Source organism: Pagrus pagrus (genome assembly GCF_965226575.1).
Source record: "Pagrus pagrus genome assembly, chromosome: 10".
Classification (NCBI taxonomy): Eukaryota; Metazoa; Chordata; class Actinopteri; order Spariformes; family Sparidae; genus Pagrus; species Pagrus pagrus.
Window position 1 is genome coordinate 16045344 of NC_140194.1, and position 14475 is coordinate 16059818.

At 40.2% G+C, this 14475-nt stretch overlaps 1 protein-coding gene across 1 annotated transcript in view; it reads right to left on the reverse strand.

The window, feature by feature from the left end:
* plxnb2b (plexin b2b) overlaps positions 1 to 14475 on the reverse strand; it is a 132744-nt gene that overhangs the window by 14117 nt on the left and 104152 nt on the right. Inside the window, exons 17-25 of the mRNA XM_084363210.1 lie at positions 14190 to 14326; positions 13544 to 13726; positions 11162 to 11255; positions 8986 to 9183; positions 7182 to 7361; positions 5418 to 5554; positions 3009 to 3109; positions 2411 to 2640; positions 687 to 868 (exon numbers count right to left, since the gene is read on the reverse strand). Of these exons, the coding sequence (XP_084219336.1) occupies positions 687 to 868; positions 2411 to 2640; positions 3009 to 3109; positions 5418 to 5554; positions 7182 to 7361; positions 8986 to 9183; positions 11162 to 11255; positions 13544 to 13726; positions 14190 to 14326 (1442 nt within the window). The remainder of the gene's footprint in view (positions 1 to 686; positions 869 to 2410; positions 2641 to 3008; positions 3110 to 5417; positions 5555 to 7181; positions 7362 to 8985; positions 9184 to 11161; positions 11256 to 13543; positions 13727 to 14189; positions 14327 to 14475) is intronic.

Below are 14475 nucleotides of genomic sequence, written 5' to 3' on the forward strand. Positions count from 1 at the left end.
AAACAAGTCTACAGCCATGCCAGCTGCTAGATATACTGAGGGGGGGCAGCAGTGCTAACATCATTGTGTTAAACATGCTTACAGTGGTTACGCAATTTTTTTACTTAATACACAAACTATGGTCGATGATATGAATGTAGCATAAATTCAGGCTTAACAAACAAGGCAGCATTATGATGTTGTTATTTTGGCATCCTTCTGATCCATTTACTGCAGTCAGAGCACAGAGAAATCTCTTCACCGATGTGGTTCGCGGATCTTTTTATTTGCGTTAGTCGCATTAGGAATTATCCTCTGGGAACCAGGAATGTCTGTACAAAATTTTGTCCAAATTAATCTTCAGATGCTGAAATATTTCACTGCGCAAGTGAAAGCTTTGTCCGGTCCTACAGTAAATGTAAAATCAGGGGATCAACAAAGTCTTAATTCTATGGAGATGATCAGTGTGTACACAACATTTCAATGTAATCTATCTAATAATTGATATAATTCCGCTAACAGACTAAAATTGCCGTCCTTAGAGCTACTCTGCTAGCAAAGCTAAAACGCGTCCAAGTGATGCAGCTGCAATGAAATCTTTGCAGTGCAGAACTTCTAAGATATCAAACTTGGTACTTGTGTTTTGGCATCGTATCTGACTGCACCAGTTTCTACTGAGCAGCAGCACCAAGTTGCTCCTCACTCACCTGCGCAGCATGAGTTTGGGGTTCTTGCTGTGGACGTAATCCCCCATCAGCTCCAGCAACAGTGTTCTCATAATGTCAGTGTAGTATTCCAGTTTCCCATGCAGAGCCACTGTCAGCAGGGAGGCAAAGTACACCTTGGCCCTGGCATTGAAGTCATGACTGCGCTCCAGGGTGCGGATGAACTACAAACACACAATCACACACAGAAACATTCAGACGGAAGCTTAATTAATCATCCTGATGAAGCCCGCACATGCACAGGCAAACCCGACATAATATACCTTTAAATAATCAAAAGACTTAATTTAGTGAAAACAATAATTATCAAGGTAAATTAAATTCTGCGCTGTAAAACACTGGCTTTAAAAAGATACCAATTAGCGGAAGAGGAATCACCCACACATTTGCAGTTAACACCTCAGAGGCTGTTTCTCTGCCAGCAATATTAGATTATTAGGAATCTTCACACGTCTCCTTCTATGTCTTCTGCTTCTCACTTCCAAATACTGTACTCCACTAAATTAAACATTACAAAGTCCTTAAATCACAGGGAGAGAGCCCTAATTTAGAATAGATATAAAGGACCTCACGGTACACTGACTGTGATTAAGGCAGATTTTAAAAGCTAATAGAGATGAAGGCGAGTTTGCACCATGGTTTTTTGGCAGGTAATTTTATGTTTGATAAAAGTTAACATAGTAGACTTAATTGAGCCTGATATAATGCTGTTGAAACACATTAAAGAGACATACTGTTGTATAATGAACAAGGCTAGTTTAGCTTTGCTGCAACTGTATTTTCTATTTCTGAGTTGACTCCAAATGAGAGAAAGGTCCCTGCACTCGCTCAAGGACGTGGTTCAGTATTGCTTCAGTAATTTGATGAGCTGAGAGGAGTTTGTTAAAAATACTGAAAAATAAAATCATGCCTGGCTTATGATTTATGTGTATTTGCTGTATACTGTAGGCTTTTATGAGTTAACTTAATCAAAATAAGATTAAGCGTCTTCAGCCGTGCTCGCTGCTATCTGCCAGCTGCCATGGCAGAGTAGTGCTTTGAGCTAAATGCTAACGTCACAATACTAACATGCTGATGATGTACATGATGTTCAACATCAAGTTTAGCATGTAAACATGCTAACATTGGCTTATAACGCTAAACACAAAGTACAGCTGAGGCTGATGGGAATGTCAGAGCTGATTATGGAGCTAGAGTAAAAGACAGGGGATCACCAGTTATCAGTATAAAGATCTGCATCCAACTTCATGGCAATCTATAATCTATAAATTGATTGTGGTGAATTTCCCTCATCGGGATAACCAATTTTAATAGTTTTAAGCATACATTTATGATTTTCAGGATAATAATTACTTCGGCCAGGATAAACGAGACATGAAATGTTCTTATAACACCATGCCCAATCAAGACATGTCACTGAAAAGCAGAAGGAAAAGTCAGGAGATGAGTCTAAATATAATTTGATGGAAATCCATTCAATAGCTGCTGAGATAGATATTTTTGTCTGGATCAAAGTGGTGGACCAACAGGCTCTGAAATCCCCAGAGGCTAGCTCCTAGCATGGCTAAAAGGGAGAATGTTAAAAATCTAAATGTGTTTTATCTCACATCAATGGGTTTGTTAAGCCTTTACAACTCTGCTTTAAACGCTGCTGCAAGCAGAAATAATCAGACCACAGTTCAGTGACACATGTGCCGTATATTTACATTAATGAGGAAGGTCTTGGAGTTCAGGAGGTTGGAGAACTGGTTGAGCGCCTGAGTCACTGTGGCCCGCCGAGCCTCTGGGATGTCCAGCTTTCCTGTGATCATCACATCATTGGCGCCGTCCTTCGAGGGCAGGAAGAAGACGCGGTCTGTGTAGGTTTTGTAGTCCAGGAAGGGGATTCGTCCCTCGCTCAGCTCGTTGGTGTGATCCTCCATCTCGATCATCAAATCTGCGAGACGAAAGCAACATAATAGTCCCTCGTTCCTTTTTAATAAGCAGCTTTTGTCGTTTGTGCGCTGTATCATCTGTCTCAATCACTATTTTGCGAGAGGCAGAGAGGGGAGAGTGTTGCCGGGAAAATTATTTGAGCTGTGAAACATTGTTTTCCATTACTGTTACTGCAAAACTGCTTGTCATAATGGCGATAACATGATGTTAAGTGGGAGAATGTATTTAATTCATGCAGTAAAATACATCAAAGGAATGTAATCAGAGCTGTGAGGCACTTCATTACTTCATAACTTCTTAGAAACATGGATCCTTTGTGGGGCATTAGCAATATTGCACAGTCTTTTTTATCAGCTGCACTGCTGGTACCTGTGAATTCTTTCTTGCAGCGGTCTCGTACGCTCTCCTCCAGATTTTCCAGCTGATGTTTCACCTTCTCGTACTCCCTCTCCGCCTGCTGGCTCTTTCTCCTGAACAGATTCCACAAACACAACACACGTGTCATTAAAAGGAAAAAATGCCATTGCTGTTCAAAGCCGACGTGTAATTGGGGGATAACTTCAACACAAAAAACATCCTATTAGCACTGGTATTACTCCACTGTGGGTTTGTTGTTCCGGATGTGGGTGTTTTAGTACATTCGTTTTTTAGCGATTTTTTTAAGGGAGGCTGGGGAATTTCTCAACGGGCATCCATGAAGTCGCCTATATTGGTTACTGTTTACTGTATTTGTAAAATTTGACATATTACCCTTCAATTAAATGTTGTCTTCTCTCATAAATTGTGTGTAAATGATGATATTCAGTTTATTATTGTTAATATTGCAGTTACTAGTTCAATGGTCAGTGCTTTAACATACGTCTGCTGCTACCATCGGCAGGTTAAGAGAGCCCAAACAAGTAGTTTACATTGTAGTGAATCACTTAAAAATCAGATAGCATGTAATCCATTCTGCCTGTTGTTGTGGCTTCTTCTTCTTGTTTTGCGGAGGACAGTTGAGTAGGCGGTCCTCCAATGTTGCCCAGGAAAAAAACAATCATGATGATGTGACATTTATTTGGGTCTGTACCAAACAAACATGTTTCCTTACATCGGTGGAACAAGATGTTTTTAGAGCTACAGTTCTTCATTATAAAGATGTTTTGTCAAACCTTTTACCTTTCATCACAAAATTGCAGCTTCTGTGATTTGGATATTGCAATTTTGATAATATTTCAATTATTTGTTTTGCCCTAAAAAGACCCCCCAAAAAACATTATGCCAATACAATTTAAGGAAATCACCATGAACACAATGCTGTTTACAGAACAGAAAGTATGTTATTAGACAAACTAACAATTGTATATAAACAAATACAAATACTTCATCAGTCCAAATATTGGGATATAACAAATTATTATTACTAGCCTGGCTTGAAATGGAAAGCATTTGTTTTAGTGCTGGAAAGAAACGTTTCTTTTATTTTAGTGTACTAAAACCATTTTCCTCCTGGCATACAGCTTGACACTAACACATGACTCTAACCCAGCAGACTGCAATGTTTATTTATCAAGTGCAGCAGGCTATTAGAGCTATTATACTATTAAGCCAGCCCTCAAGCTATTCAAATAAACAAAGCTTCGGTGAACTGAAAACCTTCATGATCTGAAGTAAAATTATGCAATAAAAGATCATCAGAAGGTTACAGTCTATAGACGACACACAGGCAACCCACCAGGCTCATTATCTTTTATTCGGCTGCTTCTAGTTGTGATTGTGCTGCTGTAGATCAAACATTGTGAGCTGATCTTTTACGCTTCTGATTTAAATGAGTTAAACATAATTTTAAAGAAGTTTAACACCCCCGAACTGATGTCAAACTCCAGATTTAAGGATGTTAGTAACACAAAAACAATAGAACAGTATAAGAAACCGACATCTGAAGCCATCAGTGATTTGCTGCTCTACCAGTGAGCAAGTGAGCTACGGTGCATAAAACTGTAGCTCTCAACATTGTGGTCCGGATTTCACACAGGATCCCAAAATATATCTGAGCGCTCACAAGATTATAAAAAGAATAAGAAAGAAAATGTTTTTGTTACACAGTGATGTTTTTAAATTACTTTTCTGTGGGACTGTGCTTCGTTTGAACCATAATCTTGTATTTGTGGTACTCCAGACGTTGAGCCCACTTTAACAAAATACCGGATTTATCAGCTTAATACGTCATGACTTCTAATGAAATTTGCTTATCCATTTCTTTTTCAAACTAATGTGTTTTAGAGGCCCGACACATGCTTCCGTTTTGGATCTCAAGGACTCCAGCTGCAACGCATGAACATGCCTTAAATCTGTGATTGATGTTGGCGGTGCTTTTAACGCAGCACTACCCGTCCCAAACCTCAGAATAAGACTTTTTGCATTTCTTTTATGTGAGGGAAACCCGCTGACTTTGAGATGAGGGAACCGGAAGTGCAAACAATTGCGAACTGATTTCTGGGTGTTAGGACTCATTCCTGCTGCCCTTTCTTGTTTTCGTAGCCAGCCTCAAGTGGCCAACTGTAGTTTTTGGCATGTTGGTTTGATTTTTCAGTCCTGGAGCTTCTCACTTGACAACACTACAAAAGGCCTGAACTGCACCAATAGTGATTATATTGTATAATATGACATTTAACTGTGGGGTAAATTAGTTCATATAATACATTATTTAATTGATTCTCTACTCTAAAAACACAAGAAGAAATTGTCAGATTACTTTTTGTATTACAGTGTATGGGATGCTAACCTATAACGGCTTACCTGTAGCAGTAGACGGAGATAGCGATGATGAGCAGCATGGGCACAATGACAGCAGGGATGATGATGTAGAGTGACAAATCATTGTTCTTCTGGTATTTCACCGAGCCTACCACCCACTCCCCTTTCCCAAACTTGATCTGTGGATAAACACAGGGTGGAAATCTTATCATCTGCACAAGCTCTCAACATTTTAGAAAGACATTTATTCAGGTAGGAGTCAATTGTAAGGATTCAACAGATTTCATTGGAGAGGAGGGAGGGTAATCTACATAACTGCACACAGTTCTACTAAAGCAGCTACAAGACCTCACAGTTTAAAGTGCTAGGACTATGTGCAAGTCGGTGGGAGCACATTAACTGAACAAATGCATAAATGCATCAAGTTTAATACTTTATGATGATTCTTTTTCTATGTAGATATTCTGTACTATTGATAGTTCGGTGGTGTAATGTCTTTAAGCGGCACACAGCTGCAGAAATTAAACAATAGCTCACTTACAGAAATTACACAGAGGAGAAGTTAAAGTATTAATCACAATTGTGGCTCGGCTATAATTTAATTTAATTATATGGGCCCGTAGCTAGATGAAAATTGTTCTACCAGTGAAGCAAATTGGGTATCAAGATGTACAGAGGACATGCTGAGAAAAGTCCAGTAAAGAATAATGATGCATGCGTGCTCTCATCTGCAAGTCGTCAAGCAGGTGCGTCACTTCCGGAAAAAATCATCGATCACCCCCATTATAGTGCCATAAATTTCATATGTTGAAGAAATTTAAATTTCATTTGAGCCATTGTGTCCCACCAATTTGCAACGCTAAGGTTAACCTAATCAGTCCATCTAATGTAATGCATTCTGATTTTACAATATTTGCTGATCACACCTATTATCTAATGAACAATAACACTTTTCTAGCGTATGTTATAGCTGTTACTTAGCCGTATTTTTGTGGTGCACTGTACATTTTAGGTTCAGGGTTAAAAAGTTTGTCATAGCTTCGCACCACAATCAGCAGCAGCCAGTTTCAGCAGGTGCTGGTGGAGAGCAAAGTGTTTATTCTTATTTGTTAGATAACATTTCTTGTAAAAGCTGCATGTCAGAACATTAAAACAAAATAATGCTTTTAAAAAGTGATCGCCCCTTTCAAAAAAGTGGATGAAGACATATCCCCAGCACCCTCAGTGTAAACGACACCTGTGTCGTCAAGTATGTGTCTACAGTGGTGAAATGTAACTAAGTACATTACATTTGCAGTACTTTTTCATGCCACTTTATATATTTATCTGATGGCTTTTATCACTTATTAATTTACAAATTAAGATTTGAACATACTGTACATAATATATAAAGAGCATATGAAATATGCACAGAAATGCCAATTTCTACATAATGTTGATTTAATAAAATAACATTATGTGGCTCCAGCTTCCCAAGCATTGTGAAAATGTCACTTTGGGCTCTGGGTAATTGTGACAGCACTTCAGACTCTTACTAAACAAGCAATCGATGAAATGAGAAAACGCTTGCACATTAATGCATCTGTAATAATAACCTAATGATATGTAGTTATTTAACGCTCCAAGGGGACATTTTATTTCTGCACCATGTACTTTCAAGTACATATTCCTGATTATAATTGCATACTTTTCCTTAAGTGCACTTCAAAGCAGGACCTTAACATGTAATTGAGTATGTTTAATGTGCTATAGGATCTCATTACTGCCTCCACCACTGTGTGTCTGCCTGTATTTGTCTGATCTGACCGTTAAGTCCAGCAACTCGGGCCGAGTGTCTCTGCGGTGCCGTCTGGAGCGAGCCCGAGGCGGGGTGGAAGGTGGGTCCAGAAACAGCTTGTCATCCTGAAGCGTGTTGACAAAACATGGAACGTCACCCACAAAGGCTTGAGCCTCTTTGGCCGTCATCGCTTTGGAGAATCCTCGACCCTGCAGGGGAAGATGAACTCTAATGCTCAGAGTGTTGCAGCACAGAGGAATTAATTACTGCATTTATACATCATTAAGTAAACAAATAACATTCCGAGTATTAAAACATCATTGGAAGTATTTTCATTAGTGATGGGTGGAACGTTTATAAGAGCTGTTCACTGTTCCACTATGTGTTAGTGCCAGAAGTAATTAGAAAGATTAAGATTGTTCACTGTAAGCACATTTCTAAGTAATTTCTTAATTAAGACACTGTAGGCACTACTCCAGTCAATCCTACAGTCCTGGCATTGCAAAATACACTTTTATACACTTCTGTATCTACACACATGCTTTCAATTATTCTAATGCAGTCTGGAACAGAAGAAAGGTGAAATTAACTTAAGTAAACCAGCATCTGAGTAATTGAAAAGCCCTCAGAGCTTTTTCTCTGACAGCTGCCTTTCCTGAGTAATTTACCTGAAAGTGTGTGTTACCAAAAGAAACTTTAAAAAGGAAACACTGTGAGACCTCAAAAGTAACACAAAGACGTGATAAGCTGTAAGGCAAATCGACAGCTGAATTGATCAGACAATTAATTATTTGACTGAACTCTGAATTTGATCTGGTTAGAAAATCTTTCAAGCAAAAATCGTTTTATTGTGATGCAAAAGAATGAGAACCCTGCTGATGGAGGAGGCAAAGAAGGCAAAGAGGGAGAGTGATAGAAACTGTGGTAAAACAGGGGTGAACGGATGTGCTTTCAATGTTGTGTGCCTCAAAGTCTGTTCCCCCGCTGATATTTCCCCTAACCAGCAGGACTCAAGAAGTCCTTGAGAAGTTCAAAACCGGATTTCTTTCAACAAGGTCAGTAACTAACAAAACCTGCCCGCTTATTAATGCAACCAAATGTTTTACTGAGATCAGAATTTCTTGGTCAAATTGGATTCTTACAGTTGTGTTCTGCTTTGGAAAGTAGTCAGGTTGCCAACGCTGTCGCCAACAGAAATACCACAGAGAAACGCTAGGAGGGGGAAAGGTAGTCTATTTCGGCATTGAGGTTTTTGATCATTTTGGTTTAAGCCACTTAAACCAAAGCTATGTTTACTGTGTTCAAACCAAAACGGTTGTCTTCAATCTTGGATTGTAGTATCTAAGGAGTATTCAAGACATAAAATGATTCAGAAAAAACGTAAAAAGTCGGATTTTTTCATATGTCTGTTTCTGTCAGTCATCTTGTGACATTTTACTTACGACTCCTTTTAGTAACCACGTCCAAGTTGGGAACTAGTGTTTCATAGAAATGTATATTTAAGAAAATTACTTTAAACATACAACAATACAAACATTTTATCAGTTTAAAAGGGGCAAAAATAACTCCTCATGTAAATTTGCGTCTGATCATTTGAATTCCTGAACAATAACACAACTTCATGAAGATATTTAATGTGCCACTTTAGGCATACATTTATATGCAATGAAACCCAACAGTTACATAAGCTGCTAAGGAGTCAAAATGTGGTACAACTGCAATTTAGCATTTCTATTTTTGTCCTCAAGTCAACACCATTTGTCTTAATTCCTCCACACAAAGAGGCCGACACAGTATGAAAGCACTGTGTTTCAGAGAACGCTGTGCACTCACAGTGACGATGATGATGCCGGCCTCAGTGATGACCTTCTTTGACAGCTCGTTGAAGACGGGGTCAGGGTGGTAGTCGAAGGGCTTCAGTTCCTTCTCCCATTTGTCCAGCTGGATGAACGTCCTGAAGTGCTTGATCAGGGAGTTGTTTACCGTTGGAGACCAAAACTGGATGACTGTGTCGTTTTTCTCGCGGGCGGCCTGAATTTATCAGAGGAAGAGAAAAAAAAGTTTTAACTGGACATAAACAATACAAATGCGGACATGTAGCACACGTAAACAACACACGAAGGAGAATATAATAGTATAACAGTAAATGCGGGGGGGATACAAAAGCAAACAGTGGGAGTTGAGGGCTGTTTTTGAAAAAGGCGGTCAATTACTGTTTCTGTTGTGTGAAGGAAGAGTGCTTTTTGAGAGTGGGGTGGTGGGAGAGAAAAGCCTGGTTTGGTACCATGGGTAAAATTATGTGTTCCTTTTCTGCCATTCTATTAAAATCCCAATCTGCCATCGAGGAATAGCAGCCTCCGATGAATCACAACTCACACTGAGTCATTCCTGCTCTGGCTTTGTTCATTTGCTTTTGATTAACCGGACTGATGGTGATATTTCTGTCACTCTCTGATTGTTTCGATACAGGCCTGACAATACTGCGTGTGACAGCTAAACCCTACAGTCCTACATGCAGAAAAACATTTTTAAAAAGGACACGGCAGAAGGCGTAGGCTGCATCAGTCACGCAGAGCTACTATACATTTTCAGACCGGTTTTATGACTTGAATGTCCTTTGTCATTTAGCTCAAAAATTAAATTTGTCCTATCAAATTCCTTTGAGTCCTGTGAGCCTTCTGCATCCCTGTGAAGTGCTGTTTCTTCTGACCTTACATTTTTGTCGGAGACACCTCACCAACCCGGACCTCAAAATCTAAGATGGCTGCTCCGCTTATCAACAGCTAACAGTTTATTAGCACTTTCTGTCTTACATGTATCTCATTAAATTTGTCTTACACACAGTACTGTCCAAATTCTATCCTAGGACATGTTGCTTTGATGTTTTTATCTACAAAATACCGTGCAATGTGTGGTAATCAACTAGTATCGCTAACAATAGCTAACCTGGCTGGAACTGGTATTCTGAGTTGTTGTACTGCAGTGTTGTGCGATCCATTTTAATTTAGTAATGTATGTTTACGTGTAATTCTACACACTGCAAACATTTATTTTACAACTAGGCTTTTAATTTGCAGTTGCAAACAACAGGTGCAACCAGCTCCAGAAGTCTCTGTTTACAATTATGAACAAGAGCTGGAGGGACTACAGAGAAGAAAATACTTAATTGCTTTGAGCCGCTAACATGACCCAAAATATAATCAACATGTTTTCACCACAAGCCAGCAACAATAATGACTCCAAATATTTGGGTCTAGTTCAGTGGATAGACTTAAACCAAGAGAAGCTTAAGAAGTTGACCAGCCAAAGCCTTTGAGATAACACTTCTACATCCGCTGCTAGTTTGTTGCAGCCAGAAGTCTTTTCAAATCTCTGCTGTCCCTGGGTGGCGGGGACCAGGGACTTGGCCGGGAGTAAAGTGGTAAAGAGCTGCATAGTCACATAATCTTCTGCAACCTTAATGCCGGTATTAAATTTAGCCCTTTAAATGAAATGAACAAAATTGCTTCTGCTTAACACTGGCCAGTACACTGGAGGGCAGGCGCCGGCAAGCTGTATGCAACTCCTTCAAGCTCCCTGGCAGAGTCAATCCTACTTGATTAAGCTGGACGAGGAACACAGTTACATTCTGGTGAGGGTGAAACAGTGGTGCTGCTATCTGTAATCCTACAGGTTCGAAGGATTTGTGGCTAAAGAAGAGAGATGAAGTAAAACTCGCTCATGGAATCTCACTGATCAGTGGGAGCAAGCAAGAGTGGAGAGCTGCTGGTGTGTGTGCACGTGCTTCACAGACTTCAAATGAATCACCACTGTAGTCGTGGGCTCATGAGATGTTGGGAGATCGATGGACAGTGCTGCTACTTTGAGGGAACAGACGGAAAAGTTGAAATTCTCCAAGACAAAGAATCGCAGGAAAGAGACAATTAAGAGCAAAGAAAGGATGACTTTTATAGGTGGACAGAGGCTGATAATATTAGGGAACAGAAAAATAAATCGAAGACGCACGCACCTCAGAAGCTGTCGTGTTGTCTCCGCGGACCTGCATGACAGCAGTCTGGATTAGGTCAAAGCCAGAGCCGGTCACCACAATGTTCCTCCCTCCACTGAAAACACACAAGACAGTAAAACACATATATGAGTATAGATGTCTCCATCTACACAAAGACAAGCTCATAGGGAGAGTTACGGGAAGACAGACACGGTTCTTACATTGCACCTGGGGTAATTTTCACCGGAGATGAAAACAAATTAGTTTAGCCTGCGAGCAGCCTATCTGTTGTCTGTTGTTTCAGGCTCTGTGCCTAATCACACGCGCACTGGTGCTTTCAATTGCACGGAAAAAGCAAGGTAACCCTCAATTTTTCATCAATCAAAAGACTACTATTTAAATCCCCTTCAGCCAATTAGAAGTATGTACGGAAAATATTCTGCACACATAAAAAAAACCCAGACACACTCAGCAGCTCTTGAAGGACAAATCATCACAAAACAAAAAAAGGTTCCTGGCATTAATGACCTCAACCAAGGTTTCAGAGAGACAGAAGCTTGCAGGCAGAGAATGAGGCAGGTGTACTATTCTGCTCAACCTTGTCATCAATGTAAACTTTGTTTTTTTGCTTCCCTACTTTAAAAACAACAGTGGGAATTATCCACAGAGATATTTCGATTTCTGTCAGCCTTGATATGGATCTTTGTCCTGTTTTTCTTCTCCATATCTGTTGCGAGATTTGTAAAAGGCAGACTTCAGCAAGAATGTTGTCGATAAGAAGAAGGCCAGTGGGCCTCTTGCAGCTTTTTACACAAGACTAGCAGTCTAATGTTCAGCCACGCTAGTGGAGCTATGTCTGCATGCTAATATGCAAACGTTGACACAGATGTTGCTCACAACCAGACTGTAATTTAGCCTGTTAACATGCTAACATTTGCTAATTAGCAATAAACCAAGTATAAACCCCCAGGATGACACCCACTGGTTTGTGGACCACTGTTTTGAAGCACTGAGTTTGACATTATGGCCGTCGCCATCTTTTATAGAGCCAGAAGTGACCAGGTTGGGACGAGTAGGTGGAGCTGTGGAAAATACTGATTGGATCTGACTGGGAACGCAAGAATACGCCATGGTATCCATCCGTCCATTTTACTTTAAATGGGACCATACTTGACAAAATGAATATTATGTTGTATTGAAGAATACTTGAAGCTCATGATTGAGACCTTAAACTCATTAGGAGACTGTTTACTGAGATAGAAAATCAAGCAAGATAATTGGACTTCTTCTTGAAACCAGTGGAGTCACCCCCTGCTGGCCATTAGAGAGAATGCAGATTGAAGGCACTTCAGCATTGTCTTCACCTTTCTGACCAGCAAGCTTGTCCATACTTTATAGTTAATGCAGTAAATAAAAAGTACAGCCGGGCTGATGCGAATGAAATTAGTTTTGCAATGGACAAAGTGAAAAATTGTCCTGATGATAGCGCTAAATGAAAAGACAGGGGATCATCAAAGTTATGAATTCATCTTGAGGGGAGTGTGAATTTGTTCACCAATTTTCTTAGCAATCAATCCAATAGTTGTTGAGACATTTAGCATAACACCCACAAACAAGGACCTCAAGGTGGCACTGGAGGAGAAGACAAGGGTCTTAGTAGTTGTTGAGATATTTCAGTTTGAATCAAACTGGTGGACTGACGAACACTGCTATTCTCAGAGCCATGCTTCTAGTTTGGCTAAAACCTTTAAGGTCCAATGTGTAGGATTTTGTGGCATCTAGAGGTTAGGTTGCAGATTGCAACCAACTAAACACCCCTCACCTTACCTTACTTTACAGTGGCTGCTTAAAATACAGAAAACGTGAAAAGACCCCCTCTGGTGCCATTGTTTGTTTTGTCCTTTCTATTAGTTTATTTATTTATCTATTCGGACTCTTTAGCCAATGCCTTGACCTCAGCTAGTATTCCTGGTCTACAGTAGAAACATGGTGGTGCAACATGGCCGACTCATTAGATATAAAAGACTCATTCCGGTACCAAGAACACAACAATTCTTAGTTTCATGTGATTTTACAGCACTGAAACTAGAATCATGAATATTATTCCATGTCCAGCCTTTAAATCTAACAACAAAAACCAATGAAAAAACTTCTTTTGATTATCTCAAAGTAAAAAAAGAAAGTGGTCTCTTTGAAAAAAATTGTAGGTGTTGCAGCAAACTTCCCAAATCGCTACAAAGACGGTAAAATGTTATCATGATATCCAATAGTCAGATGCACAAAAACATGAGAAAAACACCCACCTAATACCACAATTTGCCTCCACTTTCATTCAACACTGTGTTTCCAGGCAACATTAACAAACACTCTTATTCCAGTTAAAAAGGCTTGTATTATACCCACCAGACAAAGCTTGCTTTGGGTTGGTGGTCCAGCACGATGGGATTTTCCACAAATTGGAAGGCACTTGGGATGGTTGTTGTGGTCCTCTTTCCATACTTTATTGTGATGGTGAGAGGGTCAGAGGGCACTTTTTCTGCTCGGTATTCTCCCGTCCTGCAGGAGATCTGTTCTCCGAAGTCCACCCTGCCAAGACAAGGACATACCTCAACACTGGCTGTCTGGAAGGAGCAGCGGGGGTCGCACAAGGTCACTGTGCAGTGGAAGGCAACATGGCAGCAGCCTGACAGCTTGTTAAATCCTGGCTTTGCTTTTTCCGTTGCTTGTTATTTCTCTGTTACCTCTGCCTAAAATGTCACCGTGGGCTGGTTTTGACAGAACACTCATGGTCACAACAGCGAAGGTAAATGGTAAGGAGGAAAAAACCCTGCTTATGACACCAAAGTTAAGGTCAATTCCATTTTCGTTCAGGAATGTAAAAAAAAAAAAAAAAAGCATTAATTTAACGGGCTTCAAAGTGTGCATACTGTAGAATTACCATAGAATACAACGGCTGAATAACAAGCAGCACTTATCAACAGAAGAGACTGAATTGAAACAGAATTGAGCATTGGTGTGAATGACAATCATGGAGAAAAGAAATCCTTACACAGTGCACTCCACCACTCCGATGGTAACCTGGACATCACCCTTACTGCCAGTGTCAAGAAATAGTCCAGAAATTGTAATGAGGGTGCCCCCGGCTTTAGGACCTCTAGACGGCTCCACCTTCTCGGGCCTCGGGTTCTGGAGAGAAAGGGTCGGACGGTCGCAAGATACATCATGAATACATACTCATGTTTCACCCTGCAAGGATTTACATGCACACAGAAGCTCCAACCCACAGGCACACACGTACAGATACAGTGCTATGTCACATATACACACACATTGCA